General features: G+C 45.2%; 1 protein-coding gene across 9 annotated transcripts in view; it reads left to right on the top strand.

Annotated features, from left to right (window-relative positions):
* RBFOX2 (RNA binding fox-1 homolog 2) overlaps positions 1 to 17,491 on the top strand; it is a 2,020,637-nt gene that overhangs the window by 1,294,097 nt on the left and 709,049 nt on the right. For all 9 annotated transcript variants that reach the window (XM_044075312.1, XM_044075315.1, XM_044075291.1 and 6 more), the window contains one exon: positions 16,930 to 17,073. In XM_044075312.1, coding sequence (XP_043931247.1) covers positions 16,930 to 17,073 — 144 coding nt within the window. The remainder of the gene's footprint in view (positions 1 to 16,929; positions 17,074 to 17,491) is intronic.

Genomic DNA, 17,491 nt, shown 5'->3' with positions numbered 1-17,491 from the left:
GCATGCAACCACAAGTGGCTTTCTTTTTCACAACCCCATGCTGCCTAGACCCTAACCACAGATGCATCAGACTATGCCTGGGGTGCTCACCTGGACGGCAGGTGCATTCAGGGCCACTGGAGCCCAAACCAAATTCATATGCACATCATCCAAAAAGAGATGCTAGCTGTTCAGCATGCTCTGACAACTTTCAGATCCCTGCTGTCTCCGGGGCCTCTACTAATCAGAACTGACAACACCACAGTAATGTGGTAAATCAACAAGCGGGGGGAACCCACTCTTACCCACTCTGCAGGCTAGTCATGACCCTTTGGAACACGGCCTCAGCCATGCGTATTCATCTGCAAGCTCAGTTCCTGCCGGGCAACTAAAACTCTGGCAGACAACTTAAGCAGAAATCTGCTAGACCCACACGGGTGGCTATTAAACCACAACAACTTCAGCCTTGCAACCCAAAAATGGGGTACGCCGAAGGTGGACCTATTTGCCCCCCCCCCCCCCCCCCAACCACCAGCTCAGCAAATTCTGCATCAGGGAACCTCACAGCAAGGCCTGAAAAGTGGATGCCCTATCCTTCCAGTGGGCAAACCTCTCAATCTGTGCTTTTCCCCCTCTACCTCTTCTTACCAGGGTATTACTCAAAATAAGGGAGGAAAGACCAAGGGTAATCCTAATTGCCCTAGACTGGCCACACCCACACTGATACCCACTACTGCGCAGTCTGTCCCTGTTGCCTCCATGGCACCTTCCCCAGATTCCAACTCTCCTGACTCAGCAGGAGGGAGAGTTCTTGCATCCACAGTTGCAGACCCTGAACCTAGCAGCCTGGCGTATTCCTTGACTTTTCCTCCAGTTGCCAGATTAAGCAAACAGGTCCTGGATGTCATACGTGAAGCCAGACGACCCAGTACTTAAAACATCCTATGCTGACAAGTGGAAAAGGTATAGTTCCTGGAGCCGGACTAAAGGAGCTGACCCAGCACAGCCCTCCTTACTTCTCATCCTGGGTTACCTAGCAGAACTACTCCACAGGGCCCTATCCTTCTCTTCCATCTCTGCATTATTACAGCACTGAGCCACCTCTCTTCTCACACCCTCTCATCAAACAGTTCCTGAGAGGGGCTAACAACTTAAGGCCACCAAGAAGAGTCCCTACCCCTGCTTGGGACCTTAACTTTGTGTTGGAAAAGCTGTCATGCCCCCCCCCCCTTGAGCTGCAGCTTCAGCAGAGTTAAAATTCCTCTCATTGAAAACAGCCTTGCTTCTGGCCATCACTTCAGCTAGAAGAGTGTCTGAGCTACAAGCACTTATGGCTGTGGAACCTTTCATCAGTTTTCATGCTGACAGGGTCTCCCTCAGGACTAACCCAACTTTCATGCCTAAAGTTGTGTCCAATGTGGCTCTCAACCAATCTTTTTTCATTTGCCCACTTTTTTCCCTAAACGTCAAAATAAGGAAGAAAGGATCCTGCACTCTTTAGATGTGCACAGACAGCTCAGATTCTACCTGGATAGGACTAAGCCCTTTAGGAAATCTGACCAGTTACTAGTCAGCTTTGCACCAGGGGCAGAGGGCAAAGCCATATCAAAACAAACCATCTCCAAGTGGATAGCACACTGCATCCATTTCTGTTGCAAACACCATGGGAAACCACCCCCACAAGGGGTCAGAACACATTCTAATAGGGCAACTTCAACCTCTACAGCCTTTCTCAGTGGGGTCCCTACCAGGGACATTCTGGAAGCTGCAACATGGAGTTATGTTCATACATTCACCAAGCATTTTACCACCTGCCTATCTTTTCAAAATCCAGGGCTGGCTTTGCAACTGCAGTCCTGCAGGACATACTAGCCACCCCCAATTCTTCTTGACTGCCTCCACCTGTTCCTCAGCTTTGGGAATCAACCCAAGTATGACGACTGCAACAGTGAAACACGGAGAACATAGTACAGTTGTGTACACTTAGCATAAATGTAGATGTTCGAGTGTATTCACTGTTGCAGTCCTGGTTTCCCACCCTCCAAGCCCCCTTGTCTCTCTCTCTCTCTCTCTTCCTCACCCTTACAGGGCTATTGGAATTTACTTTCTACTGGTGGTGTTACTCCACCATAACCTAGCTCCCTTTTGGGGGCTCCTGACTTTTAGGCCAAGAAAAACTGATGTAATGGTTTCGACTGCCTGTTTTTATACCACTGACGACCTGACGCGAGTCCTGGAGCAACCGCAACTGACGTCGAAATACTAAGCCTCTGGTGTTCGGGCCGACTTAGGGTTACCCCTGACAGGATAACCCAAGTGTGATGACTACAACAGTGAATACACTCTAACATCTACATTTATGGTAAGTGTACACAAGTGTACTTTTTTCCTGTTCTTGCAGCCTTGCTGAATGCCTTTTCCACTGCTGCTCAGTCTCCTCACTTCCAACCCCCTGCTCCCGAAAAACCTGATGGGTGTTATGAAATGTCTGAGGACTGCAGGTTTCTTTACTTGTGTCGCTCTGTGCCTACTGATACGCTTTCCAGAGTGTTGTCTTCCACTAAATTTCTGCCATCTGATAAGGATAGCAGAACCATGGAGAGGTTAGGTAAGAAGGTGTACACTTCTGCTACCCTAGCCTTTAGTGCTGTTAACTGTCCTACATATATGGTTAGGTACATTTTGGCTGTCCTCTCTCAAGCCTTTCAGTCTATTTCTGAGTTCTGTGGTTCTGAGGTGAAGGCCTCTGCCCTTGCTTTGCTTGGGGCATCCTTCCAAGTAGCTCACCATTCCGTTAAATGCAGCTTCGTTGCAGCTGATACTTCCTCTCATTCTAAAAGTCCTGTTCAAGATAAAACAGGATGCTCCCAAAATCGTGCAGGTGACTCCCTTTTGGCCCAGACAGCATTGCTTCCTTCTGCATCGTGCCAAGAGGAGTCATCTCATGTTACCTCATAGGGTTGACTTACTCGCACAAGAAAAAGGATCTTTCATCCGTCCCCAACTATTCAACTGACCTTGTGGGTGATGGTGTTTTGATCCCCTACATCCATCTCTTCTCAAACACTTTTTCCCATTTTTGCACATGGGGTTGGGGTGTCATTTCAGCAGTGACAATCAACTCGAGCCAAGGTTTACACTGCTGGGTGACTAGCCCTGCTGTGGTATTTCATCCATACCACTCACTTGCACACATGTTCACACCTACGGCCAATTTAGTGTGTCCAGTCCACCTATTGCATGTCTTTGAAATGTGGGAGGAAACTGGAGCACCCTGAGGAAACCCACAAACTGCAGGGACGCCATGCAGAATCTGCACAGAAGGCACCCTAGCTGAGAATTGAACCAGAGAACCTCTTGCTGCGAGGTGACTGTGCTAACCCCTGTGGCCGCCCTCACAGACACCTTTTTCTCTAAGGACATGCTTCGGGTCCTGCAGCAGGCCAGGAAACCTACTACATAAACTCTGTTAACAGCAACTCAAGCAACTGGCAAAAACAAATCAAGGAAATGCAGTACAATTTTTGTGTGTTGCACTTTGTTTCCCCCAGCAGAAACGTACCTTATGTTTTTTAGTGTTTTAGATTTTTAAAAGGGAAGATAGGAATAAATGTCCTCTCTCCCTAGCCTGAGAACAAGTCCAACCAAACAAATATTATAGGGGGCATATTAGTCAGGCTCATTTTTAATAGTAACTCTCAACCAGCCAGAAACTACCGTTTTCCGGCATCAACCAATCCCCATGTGTGCCGGTTAACAGAGTTTACTGTACTAGGGAATCTTACATATCCGAATGGATGAGGTTTTCTGTTTGTCTTTCTCGTAACATGGATCCACTTACTGTAGATGTCCCTTTGGTGTTCTCATACTTGTGAATTGCTCAGTGCTGGAATGGCACATTCTTCTGTAAAGACCCACCTATCCACTTTGTCTGCCTTTGACTCCCCCTTTAGCCTCTAGATTTCAGGCCAGACAGTTTCTTAAAGGCGTCCTTCACATTAGGCCTCCCAGGAAGCCTGTTCCTCCTTCCCGGAACTTTAATTTTGTTTTAGAAAACTTGAAAAAAAATTGAAAAATAGAAAAAGGGCCAGAGCTGTCTTTGCCAGGGCCATTCTCCATGGCTTCCTACAGGGCTCTGCTGGCCCTTCCTCATCTCAATCTACTGGAGACCCATTCTTGACTTTTCCCAGCTGAACAACTTTCTAACGGTTCCCCTCTTTTTTGAATGTCCCTTCATATACCTTCTTTCCTTCTCTTCCACTGGCCGCCTTGGTATCCCTGGACCTCAAGGATGCCTATCTTCACATCCCTATTCATTGTCTTTTTAGTAGATTTTTGTTTCTCTGTCTTTTCCTTGCATTTTCAATTCTCTGCTTTGCCCTTTGGCCTTGCTACTGCCACAAGTGTGTTCACCAAATGTCTCACTCGTGTCCATTGCCTTTTGCAGGATGAGAAGGGGTTCATATTGTTTCTCTAGATCTACTCATTCATGCTTCATCCTTTGAGGTCCTGCTTCAGCACCTCCAGTTTATAACCCATCTGTTACCATGGGATTCACCGTAAACTTTCAGAAATCAGTCCTGGTCCCTTCTCAAGATGATATTTTTCTTTGTTGCAAGATCCAAAGCATTACTGTGCTGGCATCCCTTCCTCCACCCATGCTCCTTCTCTGTTCACCTTTTTGCCAGTTTCTTCTTCCTTTGGCTTTTGTCACAGCCAGGGAGTTTCTCAGGGTCCTAGGATCCATGGCCTATGCTGCCTGTAGCCAGACTCCTTGTGAGAAAACTAGTGTTTCCTGAAGTCAGTGTGGCTTCAGCACTCTCAACATTTGGAGTTCATTCATTTTTCTGTGCCTCAGACTCTAACTTCATTGGTGGATTCATTAGGTTTCTCTCAGTCCAGGATTTCTTTTCAACCTCCAGTCCCATCCCAAGAACTTTTTTTCATTTGCCTTGGATAGGGGTTGGAGAGCCTCCTTTGGTTCCCTCAAGGTCCAGGGTGTCCATTTGTACTAATCCTCCTTTTAATGCCCAAAAGGGTTAATGAGTTGTCTTTTAATCCGTCTTTTTTAGTTGCCCAGTTTTTCCCTTCTCTGCATTCTGCTAGTGAGAAGGTTTTGTACATCTTGGATTTGCATGGACAGCTTAGATATTTGGGTAAGACTAAAGTTTTTCTTAAATCTCAATAGCTTTTTGTTTCTTTTCATCCTAGGTCTTTAGGTTTAGCTGTTTTCAAGCAAACAATTTATTTTTGAATATTTAAAGCAATTTTTTTGCTATTTTTTTTTTTTCATAAGAGCCTTCCTTCCATTAAGGCTCATTCCATCAGGGCTGTGGCTTCTTGTGCTTTTTTCAAGGGTTTGGATAGTAATTCTATTCTTAAAGTATTCTTAAAGCATATACCTGGACTTCTGTGCATACCTTTCTAAGCACTATAACCTGGATGTAATTTCTAAGGCCAGAGCTGGCTTTGCTAGAGGGCTCTGCTAGTCCTTCCTCCTCAGTCTTTCTCCCTATTGTAAAGAATACTGCAACGGTGATTTGGAAGGACATAGTACAGTTATGTAAAGTCTCACCATAACAGTAGATGTTCTCTTTACTATTGCAGTGTTCACTCCTCCTTCCCCCTGGTCCTTTTTCCTTCTGGATGTGCTTATCTACTTGCATCCCCGGACTTTTGTTCCTACTGGGCCTTTTCAGTTCTGAGGATGGTATGCCTATATGTCACCTTTATGCCCTGTGTTGTGCATGAGGAGCTTACGTGTGACATACAGCATGCCCATTACAACCAAAAGGCTGTGGTATACTGGCCAGATGTTGGGTCACCCTTGGCAGGGGATCCCTGTTGTAAAGAGTACTACAACAGTGAAGAGCTGGACATATTCTGTTATGGTAGGTTTTTACACCTGTACTTTCTGCTACTACACCACGCCACTTGTTGAATGCATTGGATATGTTGGCATTTGATGTTCGTGTTTCACTGTTGCAGTTGTCACATTTGGGTTATTTGCCTGCAGGTAGTCCTCAGTCTGCCTGAATACCAGAGTCCTGGGATTTCTGCGTCGGATGCTGTCGCTTCTTCTAATGAAAATTGTATGTGCTGTGGCAAAAAGATTCCACACTGGGGCTTCAGCTGTTTGTGCGACTTGCTTCGGGCCAGAACACACTGTCCCCAGTTGCTGTTTTTTGGTTTAACAGCAGAACCATTAGGCGTAGGACCAAGATATTAGCAAGGTATCTTAGTGAGTCGTCAAGCCATTCACTTCCTATGCCGTCTGCCAGTTGAGCTAAGGTAGACATCCCTAGGTGAAAGAGTTAAGAAAAAATTATTTAGGCATAGGGCTTCTGATGACTCCCATTCACAGTTGGCCAGTCATCCTAGGCTTGTCGCTGACAGGTGCTTTCACAGCCCCCTTCTGCAATGAGATGGTGGCAGTGAGACCTGTTTGGAGTGGAATATGCCTTCTGGTCCCATAAAGTCTTTTCAAACCATAGGACCCAGTTTGTAGGTTGGGTCCTGGATCATCGTGCAGGCTCTGGCTTTGACAACTGCCCTAAGACTGACAACAGATGTTCGTATTGCCAAGACGTTGCAACATATGATTTGTTGTCCATTCTGGGCCAGAGATTGGTAATGGAACAAAACCTAAGGCCACTCACAAGCAAGTGACTCCTGCCCAGTCGTAGCCTAGACCTACCAGCTCCCATTCCCAGATATATCAATAGGATCTTGAGGTTGACTGAAGATCTAATCTGTCTGGTTAGAGCCATACAGGCCTCCCCCTGATTTTTCTCCAGGTAAAAGAAAGAGACCCCTCCAAAAGATCTCTGATTCTTTTGATTCAGATGATAACTTTTATCAGGATTATCCTACCTTCGAAGATGGTGCTTCCATGGTAGTCTCTGGGAATTCACTCAAGAGGAGAATCTTGCATTGACCTGTCTTCCTGAGTATATTTCCTTTGGGGAAACTCTTCGTACCTTCCGGGAACACTTCAAGTGGGAAGCACAAGACTACTCAGTCTAAGAAAAGAATTGGTGAATTTGTTAACCACCCTGAATACAAACCCCTCACAATTCTTCCTGGCTTAGTCAGTAGTTGTATTCCAAGACTCCTCTTTAAAGCCAGACTCCCTACCTCCTGCCCCTAAAAAGCCAGGCAAGTTTTATAGGGTTCTGGATTCACACATCTCTTTCAGAACCCTGTGGCAGACCCTGAGGTTGTGACCCCAGGCCCTAAGGGAGCCAAAGCTAGCACGTCCAAAAAAAACTTGCCTGCTGACAAGGAAAGTAGGGCCTTGGATATGGCAAAAATAGTTTTTACATCTGCTATCCTCACCTTGTGGGGCGTGAACTGCCAGCTTCACATGGTAAAATACCAGGAAACTGTTCTGGACCAAATGAAGTAGAAATTGATGAGCATAGAGAACAAGGCTGTGTCAGGGGTTATTGGACCTTTGTAACTCCTGTTCTCAGGTAGCCCAAACACTCACTGCAGTTATGGTGCTGTGGAAGCCTCCAGTAGGGTTTTAAGAGTAGGTTCTGTCATAAGACATGCCTAGCTGAGAAAACAGTCCCTCCCAGACCATGTCTAATTCAGCCTCCTGGGATGCCCCTTCGGATAAAGGCCTTCTCTTTGGTCCCAAAGCCAAAACTGTTTTCAGAATGGAAGACCAGGCCAAGTCCATGCAGACTGTTAAAGACTTTAAAATCCAGCCTCATTGCTTCAGAAGAAACTATTCCCACAAATTATTGGTCCTTTCCTTCCCATCCTAAGACTGGGTAAAGAAAGCCCTGTAAGGAAAGGAGCCAATGACAGCACCAGTGGCCCAAGCAGTGGCATTTAGAACTCATTTGGCCTAGGGAATCATGCCCATAGGGAGCAACAATGACTTGGCCATGGTACTAGTTCCTCCCTACCCCTACACATCCCCTTCCCAGGCTAGAGTGAGAGGATTTCACTGTTGGACATAATCTGGGTTCACATTGCTCCAGATCAGTGGGTACTTAACTTTGTTTCAAAGGGTTACAAACTCAGATTAAAGCACCCCTTGGTTCCCTCAGGCTTCCTAGACATTCTATCAAAACAAAGAAATGAGGCATTGGCCCAGGTAGATGTTCATCATGTTTCACTGTTGCAGTCATTACTCTTGGGTTATCCTGCTGGCAGGCTGCCCGCAGTCGGCCTGAATTCCAAAGTCCTGGTCCGGCATCGGTTGCTGTCGCGTTTTCCCTGACGTCAGTGCGCCAGGGGTATAAAAGATGCAGCCAACGCCATTTTCTTCAGTCTTTCTTGCCGTGCGGTGCACAAAGCAGAAGCAGTTCGCAAGTGCCGGTCGGCCGACTCCTGAGATTTTCGTGTTCGAATTTCAGATCCGAAGTCTTCATTTAAAGCTAAATACCCTGTTGGGAAAACTTTTTCTTGCTCCAAACCGATGTCAGAAAAAGTTAATTGCATTTCTTGTGGGAAGCAAATACCTCATAAGGACTTCCATTCTTACTGTATTCCTTGCCTAGGCCCTGATCACGACGTAGCTAATTGCAGATTTTGTGCAAGATTTAACCAATGCACTATTAAGCGTCGGTATGATTTTGCATTTCATTACTTTGGCCGAAGATGTAATTACACCATGTCGTCTGATAGCCATCCGACTACCGCAATTCATAAGAAACGCAAGGAAAAGGAAAAGCAAAAGCATCTGAGGTCCAAAACTGATGAGGCTTCTTCTAAGCCAGTTGCCTGTTCGCTGGTTCTCAGTGAGGCGCTTACGCAGCCCATGACGCCCGCTACCTCAGAGCCGCAGGCCGCTTCCGACTCCCTCGTGGAGCAGACTAGGCCTCTGGAAACTCAAGGTATTGGACACTTGGAAAATATTCCCTCAGATGGGTCCGGAGCCACTGAGCAGGCATCGGCTTCTGAGGGTGTTTTCAGGCCTACACAGTTCTATATAAAATCAACTACAGCTCCAAAGGCAAAGACTAAAGCACCACTAAAGACAAAGAAACAAGTGCAGCAAGCTCATGGACAGGCCTCCATGCCTAAAAAAACAGATGCTCAAAATGGCCGAAGACCTAATTACTTTGGTCAGGGGTTCCCATCCCCCTCCTGAGAAGAGGCCTAGGCAAGAGACAGAATATGAATCTTCAAATCAGGTTTCCATTTCCTCTGGTTCCTCTTCTGACCAAGAATACTCTCCCTCCCTATGAGGATTCCGATGCTGAAGAATCTGTCCCTTCAGCCTCCCCTCCTGAGGATTTTTCTTTTGGGGAAACCCTGCATAGCATGAGGGAGCACTTCCACTGGGAGAGCCAAGACGACTAAGAATCTAAGAAAAGGCTTACAGATTTTCTTTTACTACCTCAGCACAGGCCTCTTGCTATCCCTCCTGTTTTAGACATTATAGATGTATTTTCATAGTCTGGCCTGTCCACTGACTCTTTACTCCCTGCACCTGTTAAGCCAGACAGAGATACAACAAGGTTCCAGATTCACATAAATTTCTTTATAAAAACCCTGCTGCTGACCCAGAAACTATTTCTCACGGTCCCAAAGGGATCAAGGCTTCCACTGCAAAAAAACCCTATCCCCTCTGATAGGGATTCAAGGGCGCTGGACAGATGGGGGGAAAGGTTTACACTTCTGCTACCTTGGCTCTCAGTGCTTTAAATTGTCAATTTCATATACTTAAATATTAGCAATACTTATTGTCACTGCTTAAACAGAAAATGTTAAATTCTGATTGTGCAGAAAACAAAGAAATGCAGAATTTATTGCATGCAACTGAACAAGTGGGAAAGCATACTTTGCAATTTGGTTTTGATTCTCTGGAGGCCTCTTTCTGGGCCGCTGTTAAGGGTTCTGTCATTAAACGACATGCTTGGTTAAAGGAACAGAATCTGCCTGATCATGTTAAAGCAAAATTATTAGATGCTCCATTACAGCATGATACTTTGGTGTTAAAGCAGAAGAGGTGCTGAAGAAAATGGAGGACAAAGCAAAATCTCTGCAGACAGTTAAGGATTTCTTACAGGTGCAGCCACCCAGATTTAGCAGGAACTGGCCTACAAAGAATTGGTCCTTTCCAGTGTCAAGACAGGCCACAAAGAGACAGATACAGATGCCCCAGCGGCATATCCCAGCCCCAAGGCTCATACAGGCCTAAACAATGGGGTGCTTCTACCTCAAAAAGTGGAGAAGACAAAGTACAGCCATACAGGAAACAGTCCCAAAGACTTTACTCTGCCAGAACCAAGCACTTATCTTTTGGCAGCCCCCTTGGGGGAAAACTAGCACTCTTTCACAAAATTGGCACATGATCACCCAGGACAAATGGGTCTTGAACATAGTGTCTCAGGGCTACAGGTTCCACTCTCACAACCTGCCAAGGGCAAAAGGTATGCCAGACCTGCCACACAATCAATGGGCAGTGGCACAAAAGCAAGTTTCATCCCTCATGGACATGAGGGCCATTCAGCGAGTACCACAAGAGCAGGGACAAGGATTTTACTCTAGACTTTTCTTGGTGCCCAGAAAGGACAAAGCCTGGAGACCAATACTGGACCTGTCTATTCTAAACACCTTTCTGGACGTTCCAAAATTCAAAATGTTGACTCTGCAGCAGCTACTGCCCATGCTGGGCAAGAAGACTTGGCTCGTAACTTTGGACCTAAAAGTGGCATACCTGCATGTCCCAATCAGACAATCTTGCAGAAGATACCTCAGATTCATAGCTGGCTCAATGCACTACCAATTCTCTGCACTGCCCTTTGGCTTATCTACTGCGCTTCACAAAATGCCTGGCACCAGTAATTGCATTTTGCAGACATAGGAATTCAAATATATCCTTACTTGAACAACTGCCTTATTCAAGCAGAGAGCAAAGACATTCTACTAAAGCATCTGGAGTTTGTAAAAAGATTACTAATTTGCCTAGGGTACACAGTAAATGAAAATAAATCAAAACTAGTACCCTCTCGAGATAATATTCCTGGGTGCAGGCTTAAATACAACTGCCCAGATGGCTATCTCATGCCAGACAAACAAACGCAACTGACTTCTTACTTCAAAATGTTGGCAACAAAGACCCAGTTATCTGCAAGAAAAATTCTGCAGGCTTTGAGCTTCATGGCATCCTGCATTCTGCTAATTCCATATGCCAGACTGCATATGAGGAAACTACAATGGTATCTAAAAAGTGTTTGGACTCTACAATGCCACAGCCTGGAAACATTAATTACCCTCATTCCCTGCCTGCAACAGGAGTTTCGATGGTGGACACAGGCCTGTCATCACAACAAGGGACAGCCATTCACTTTACCCACAGCCAAGCAGACACCAACAATGGATGCATCAGATTATGCCTGGGGGGCCCACATGGCAGGAAAATGTATTCAGGGCACATGGCCTGCAAGCCAGATGCATCTTCATATCAACCAAAAAGAGATGCTAGCTGTTCAGAATGCCCTGACAGTTTTCAAGGATCTACTTCATCCAGGGAAACTACTGATAAAGACGGACAATACTACAGTCATGTGGTACATAAACAAGCAGGGAGGCACACATTCCTACCCCCTCTGCAGACAAGCCATGGCTTTGTGGGACACAGCATTGACTTTTCAAGTTCACCTGCAAGCACAATTCCTGCCAGGAAAAATAAATACTCTGGTAGACGAACTAAGCAGAAACCTCATGGATCCCCAGATCCACAAGTCTTCAGCATGATAACAAGGAAATGGGGATGCCCAGACCTAGATCTGTTTGCTTCCCCTCAACTGCCAACTACAGAGATTCTGCACAAGGACTTATCACAAGCAAGCATGGAAAGTGGATGCCCTATCCTTCAGCTGGAAAAACCTAACAGTATATGTCTTTCCTCCACTGCCTCTCCTCCCCAAGGTACTCCTAAAGGTCAGACAAGAGAAGCCAAAAGTGATGCTGATTGCCCCAGACTGGCCACGCCAGCACTGGTACCCAATCCTAAAGAACTTGTCTCAAGGTCTAGCCTGGACATTGCCTCAAACTTCTCACTTACTGACCCAACAAAACAATCAGATCCTGCACAGCCAACTCAGGACCTTAAATCTGGCAGCATGGCGGATAATGTAGCCATTCAGAACACTCTTTCCAAAGCTGTAATGGATGTTATTTTGGAGGCCAGAAGGCCCAGTACCAGAAAATCTTATGCAGAAAAATGGAAGAGATTCTGTGCTTGGAACCAGAAACAAGGAGCTGTCGTGTTTGTACCAAATATTCCTCAGATTTTACAATACCTAACTGAGATGCTGGACAAAGGCCCATCTTTTTCATCAATTAAGATTCATGCCTCTGCCATTTCAGCCCATTACAATATGGAACCACCTATCTTTTCTCATCCTTTAATAAAGCAATACCTCAGAGGGGCCAAAAATATAAGACCTCCAAGGAGAACACCAATACCTGCATGGAACCTCAGTTATGTCTTGGAAAAACTCACACTGCCTCCTTTTGAGCCAGCCTCAACAGCTGATATAAAATTCTTATCCTGGAAAATAGCTCTGCCCCTAGTGATAACCTCTGCAAGACGAGTCTCGGAGTTACAGGCACTCATGGCTGTGGAACCTTTTATCATTTTCCATCCAGACAGGGTTTCTCTGAGGATGAACCCTACATTTATGCCTAAGGTGCTGTCCATTGTGGCACTTAGCCAAACCATTCACTTGCCTACCTTTTATCCAAACCCACAGAACAAGGGTGAGAGACTTCTGCATTCTTTGGACATACACAGCTATGCTTCTACTTTGCATTCGTTTCTGCTACTCACAGCATGGCAATTCAGTGCCTAAGGGCATTAGGACACATTCAACCAGAGCAGCAGCCACTTCAGCAGCCTTCCCCAGAGGCGTGCCAACCAAAGACATCTTAGAGGCTGCAACTTGGAGTTCAGTGCACACTTTTACAAAGCACTACCACTTTCCTCTCTACTCTAAATCCAGAGCAGGCTTTGCCACTGCAGTTCTGCAGGGCCTCTTAGCCTCTCCTAATTCTATTTAGCACAGCCACCCAACCTCAACTTTGGGATTCAACCCAAGAGTAATGACTGCAACAGTGAAACACGATGAACATAGTACAGTTGTGTACCTACCATAAATGTAGATGTTAGAGTGTATTCACTGTTGCAGTCCAGGTTACCCTTCCTCCATCCACCTTTCTTTTGCTGGATCTTATCTGTACTTCTCTATTCTATACAATCTATGTGGTGTATTTGCTTGTAGATGAAGGAAATGTTTACTTTACTGCATGCATGTTTATTGGCATAATTTATTTAGCCTACCCTTTTGGGTGCACCTGACATCTGGGGCAAGAAAAACTGAAGAAAATGACGCCTGCTGCATCTTTTATACCCCTGGCGCACTGACGTCAGGGAAGAGGCGACAGCAACCGACGCCGGACCAGAACTTTGGAATTCAGGCTGACTGCGGGTAGCCTGCAGCAGGATAACCAAAGAGTAATGACTGCAACAGTGAATACACTCGAACATCTACATTTATGGTAGATACACAACTGTACTTTACTGTGCACCCAGAGTTCTGTGGAACCAGTATTAGAGCACTTACAAGGAAAATGATTTTACTCTAGACTCTTCTGGTATCCAGAAAGGAAGGTACATGGCGGACAGTACTAGACCTGTCAAGACTAAACCAGTTCCTGCAGGAACCAAAATTCAGGATACTAATCTTTAAAGAACTTCCATTCTCTCTCCCAGTGCTCTCATGGTTGCCCTGAATTTAAAAGATGCATACCTTCTTGTCCACATAGAGGAATCACACACAAGCTTCTTAACCTTCAGAGCTGGTCCCAGGCCCAGTCAGTTCTATCGTCTGTCCTTTAGAGTGTCTGCTGTTCCCAGGTCTTCACAAAATGCCAAGCCTTCTGCAGAACAAAGAGAATTCAAATTTACACCTGTTTGGATGATTGCCTCTTCCAGGCAACAAACCCAGAAAACTCAAATTGGACCTGCTTTTCACAGAAAATGTTTTAACCTCTGTGGAGTTCACCATCAATGCACAGAAATCTCAGACAAACCACACAACCAGGATTGTGTTACTGAGGGTCCTACTGGATTCAGTCCTGCCGAGGGAATTCTTACTCTCCAGACAGAGTTGCTTTCCCTACCACAGTACTTCAAACAAATAATGGTCAGGAATTGCCTCACATCCAGGAAGTATCTCCGAGCCCCAGGTTACATGGTCCCTTGCATCCTTGATTCCCCTTGCCAGACTGTCCACACAAGGAAACTTCAGTGGTACCTCAAGAATTTGTGGTCCCATCATTCACAGCCTAGTTGGTGCTTGATCCCTTGTCTCAGGAAGGAATTTGTCTGGTGGGCCCAGGCATGATCCCTCAGTCCAGGTCTCCCTTTCAGATTTATTTCACAGGAACAAACTCTGATAACAGATGCATCAGAAATAGTCTGTGAAGCCCACTTTGACTGTCCCCATATGCAAGGAAAATGGGACTCCACATTCAGATACAAGCACGCAAATATGAAATAACTTATGGTAGTCCAGAAAGACCAGATAACCTACCAAAAGTAATAGAAGCCAGGAGAACTAGTAGTTAAGATGGACAAATACCATGGTTGTGCATAAACGGGGGGACCCACTCTTACCTGTTTTGCTTGGCTGTGAATGCTTGGGAAACCGTTCACTCCCTAGGGTTACACTTCATGGCACAGTACTTGCTGGGTGTACATATCCAGCTTGTAGGTCACCTCAGCAGAAGCTTGTCAGACTACCATGAGTGGCAACTGCCTCAGGAAGTATTGCGTAGCCAAAAAAAATGGGGTGTGCTATTGATGCACCTTTTGCCACCAAAGAAAATGCTCACCTGAAAAAAATTTTGCTACAGGGACCAAATGAAGTCAGCCTGGAGGACAGATGCTTTCTCTTTCACTTGAACAGGCCTTTTCCTTTATGCTTTGCCCCTAATACCACTGCTGCACAGGGTATTGCTAAAAATAAGAGAAAGGAGGGGGTCAAGGGTTACACTAGTAGACCTCAATTGGCCCAGTCAGCACTAATAACCTCTGAATTCTGACCAGCTTGTAACCATGGCAGCTGCCACAGACAGTGATCTATTAACACAGGACAAGGTCATGATTGTACACCCAACCTGCGGACACGCAAATTGTCAGCATGGATGTTAACTTGATTTCATGGACAAAATCTGTCCTTGACCAGTAGGTCTTGGATATTCTAAAAAGAGGCAAGGAGACCTAGCTCAATGAAACCTTACTCTACCAAATGGAAAAGATTCACCCTTTGGTGCAGACAAAAAGCACAAAACCCTCATCTAGCCAAGATTCCTTTCTTTCATCCTGTCTTATTTGGTCAGTCTTTTTGACACGACTCTCATTACTCTTCCATAAAAATCCTTGCTTAAGCTGTTTCAGCCTGCCTTCTCAGCGTAGTCTTTTTTTCTTCACACCCAGTCATGAAACAGTTTCTGAGATGAATTGTTCACATTAGGCCTCCCAGAAAGCCTGCAGTTCCACCCTGGGACCTCAGTTTTGTGTTGGAGAAACTGACCCTTACACCATTCAAACCAGCTGCTTCCACTGTGTTAAGGTTTGCGTCCTGGAAGACTGCCCTCTTACTAGCAATCCCCTCAGCTGGAAGGGTTTCTGAGCTACAGACCCTAATGAGTGTGTAGCCCTTTGTCATCCACCACAGTGTCTTACTCAGGACTAATCCTTCCTTTATGCCCAAGGTGGTAGCAGAAACCTCGTTGAATCAAGCCATACATTTGTCTTTTTTCCCCATTCCTGAGAACAAAGGGAAAATAATCCTTTATTCCTCTGATGTGCCTAGACAACTGAGTTTCTATTTGGACAGAACCAAGAGTATCAGGAAATCAGATCAACTGTTTGTGGCCCTTGCCAGTAGCTCTGAGGGGAAACAAGTCTCCAAGCAAACCATCTCCAAATTGATTTCTGCTTCTGTTACAGCCATCATGGTAAGAAACCCCGTGATGCTTTGAGGACATGCTCCACCAGGGCTACTGCTAGCTGTACTGTTAGTGCCCACTAGGGATATTTTGGAGGCAGCAACCTGGTCTTCAGTGTACAACTTTATCAAACAGTACCATATTTCTACCATCTGCAAGTCTGTCCCAAGATTTGACACTGTCATTCTTGCAGGGCATCCTCGCCTCTCCTTAATCTTCCATCCTCCCTTCTTTGAGCTTTAGGAATCATCCCACAAGTTAGGACTGCAACAGTGAAACATGAAGAACATAGTACAGTTGTGTACACTTTCTGTAAATGTAGATGTTCAAGTGTATTTACTGTTGCAGTACTGTTTCCCTCCCTCCTATCTTCCCTGGGACTTCCTCCTCAATCAGGTTAGCCCTGTTTTCTTCCTTATTTATAGGGTCCCAGAACTTTAGCCTCGGGGACAATCTGGGGGGGGGGGGTTCCTACCTTTAGGGGCAAGAAAAGTACTGAAATCATGGTTCTGGCCAGCTCCCCTTATACACAAACGTAGTGATGTTGGATAAGGTGTCCACTAGCTCCAGAAGGAGGGAAGCTATTCTATGGTAGTTGGACCAGGCAAGGGCTTCCATGGTGAGAAATTCCACAGATTAGGACAGCAACCGTGAATACACTCGGAGCAACTACATTTATGGTAAATATAAACAATAGTATTTTGTAGTGACTTGCCCAAACTGGTGAAACTGTGAATCAGGCTGAATGAAATGGACAGGACATTGTACCTTCAACTTTGTACAATTTGGTTTCTGTAAAGAAAAGCATTTTGCCATGTATTGTATTCTTTACTGTTTATGCTTGGGAACAGTATATTTTTGCTTTAGAGGTTGTGAAGCATGGATTGCAAAGTTGTCAATTATTGCATTTGCGTTTTTAGTTCACTGCACTTTTAATAGCATGTTTTCTTTTCCCATCTCCTGCAGACAGAGGGAGTTGCACAAACAGACATACAACACTCACAGACACAGAGCAGTGAGAATCCAGAAATGAAAGCCACACCAAAACGGCTACATGTTTCAAATATTCCTTTTCGTTTCCGGGATCCAGATCTCCGTCAGATGTTTGGGGTAAGATCTGCTGAAATTATGTCTATCCTGTTACAAGCGTCTTTCTTGACCTGGACAAATAATGACATTTTGACCAGGGTTTTCATACAGTTAGTGTACCTACTTGTTTATTGCTAGAGTGCTTTAAATGTGCTGTTAAATTCAGTATACCAGAATATTTACAGATGTAACATAAGCTTGTTAAAAGTGTTACTCAGTTCATGTTTGCTTTATGTTTACTGTTTGGGGAGGTCATTTTTGGGAACAAGGATTTTTTTAGGGGATGCTGGGGAAGTTGGATTCCAAAAAGGTGTTTTCACTTTTTTCAGGCTAGTCCCAGTAAGTACACGAAAATGTGTTAATGTTTTAAAAGTTCATTTTCCATCATTTGTTCAACCTTTTCATCTGGTTCAGGGTTACAAGAACCAGATTCTTTTGC

Source organism: Protopterus annectens, chromosome 1.part1 (assembly GCF_019279795.1).
Source record: "Protopterus annectens isolate FY-2018-M chromosome 1.part1, PAN1.0, whole genome shotgun sequence".
In the NCBI taxonomy this organism is placed as follows: Eukaryota; Metazoa; Chordata; order Ceratodontiformes; family Protopteridae; genus Protopterus; species Protopterus annectens.
Note: the sequence above shows the minus strand (reverse complement) of the source record. Positions and strands in the feature narration are given on the sequence as shown.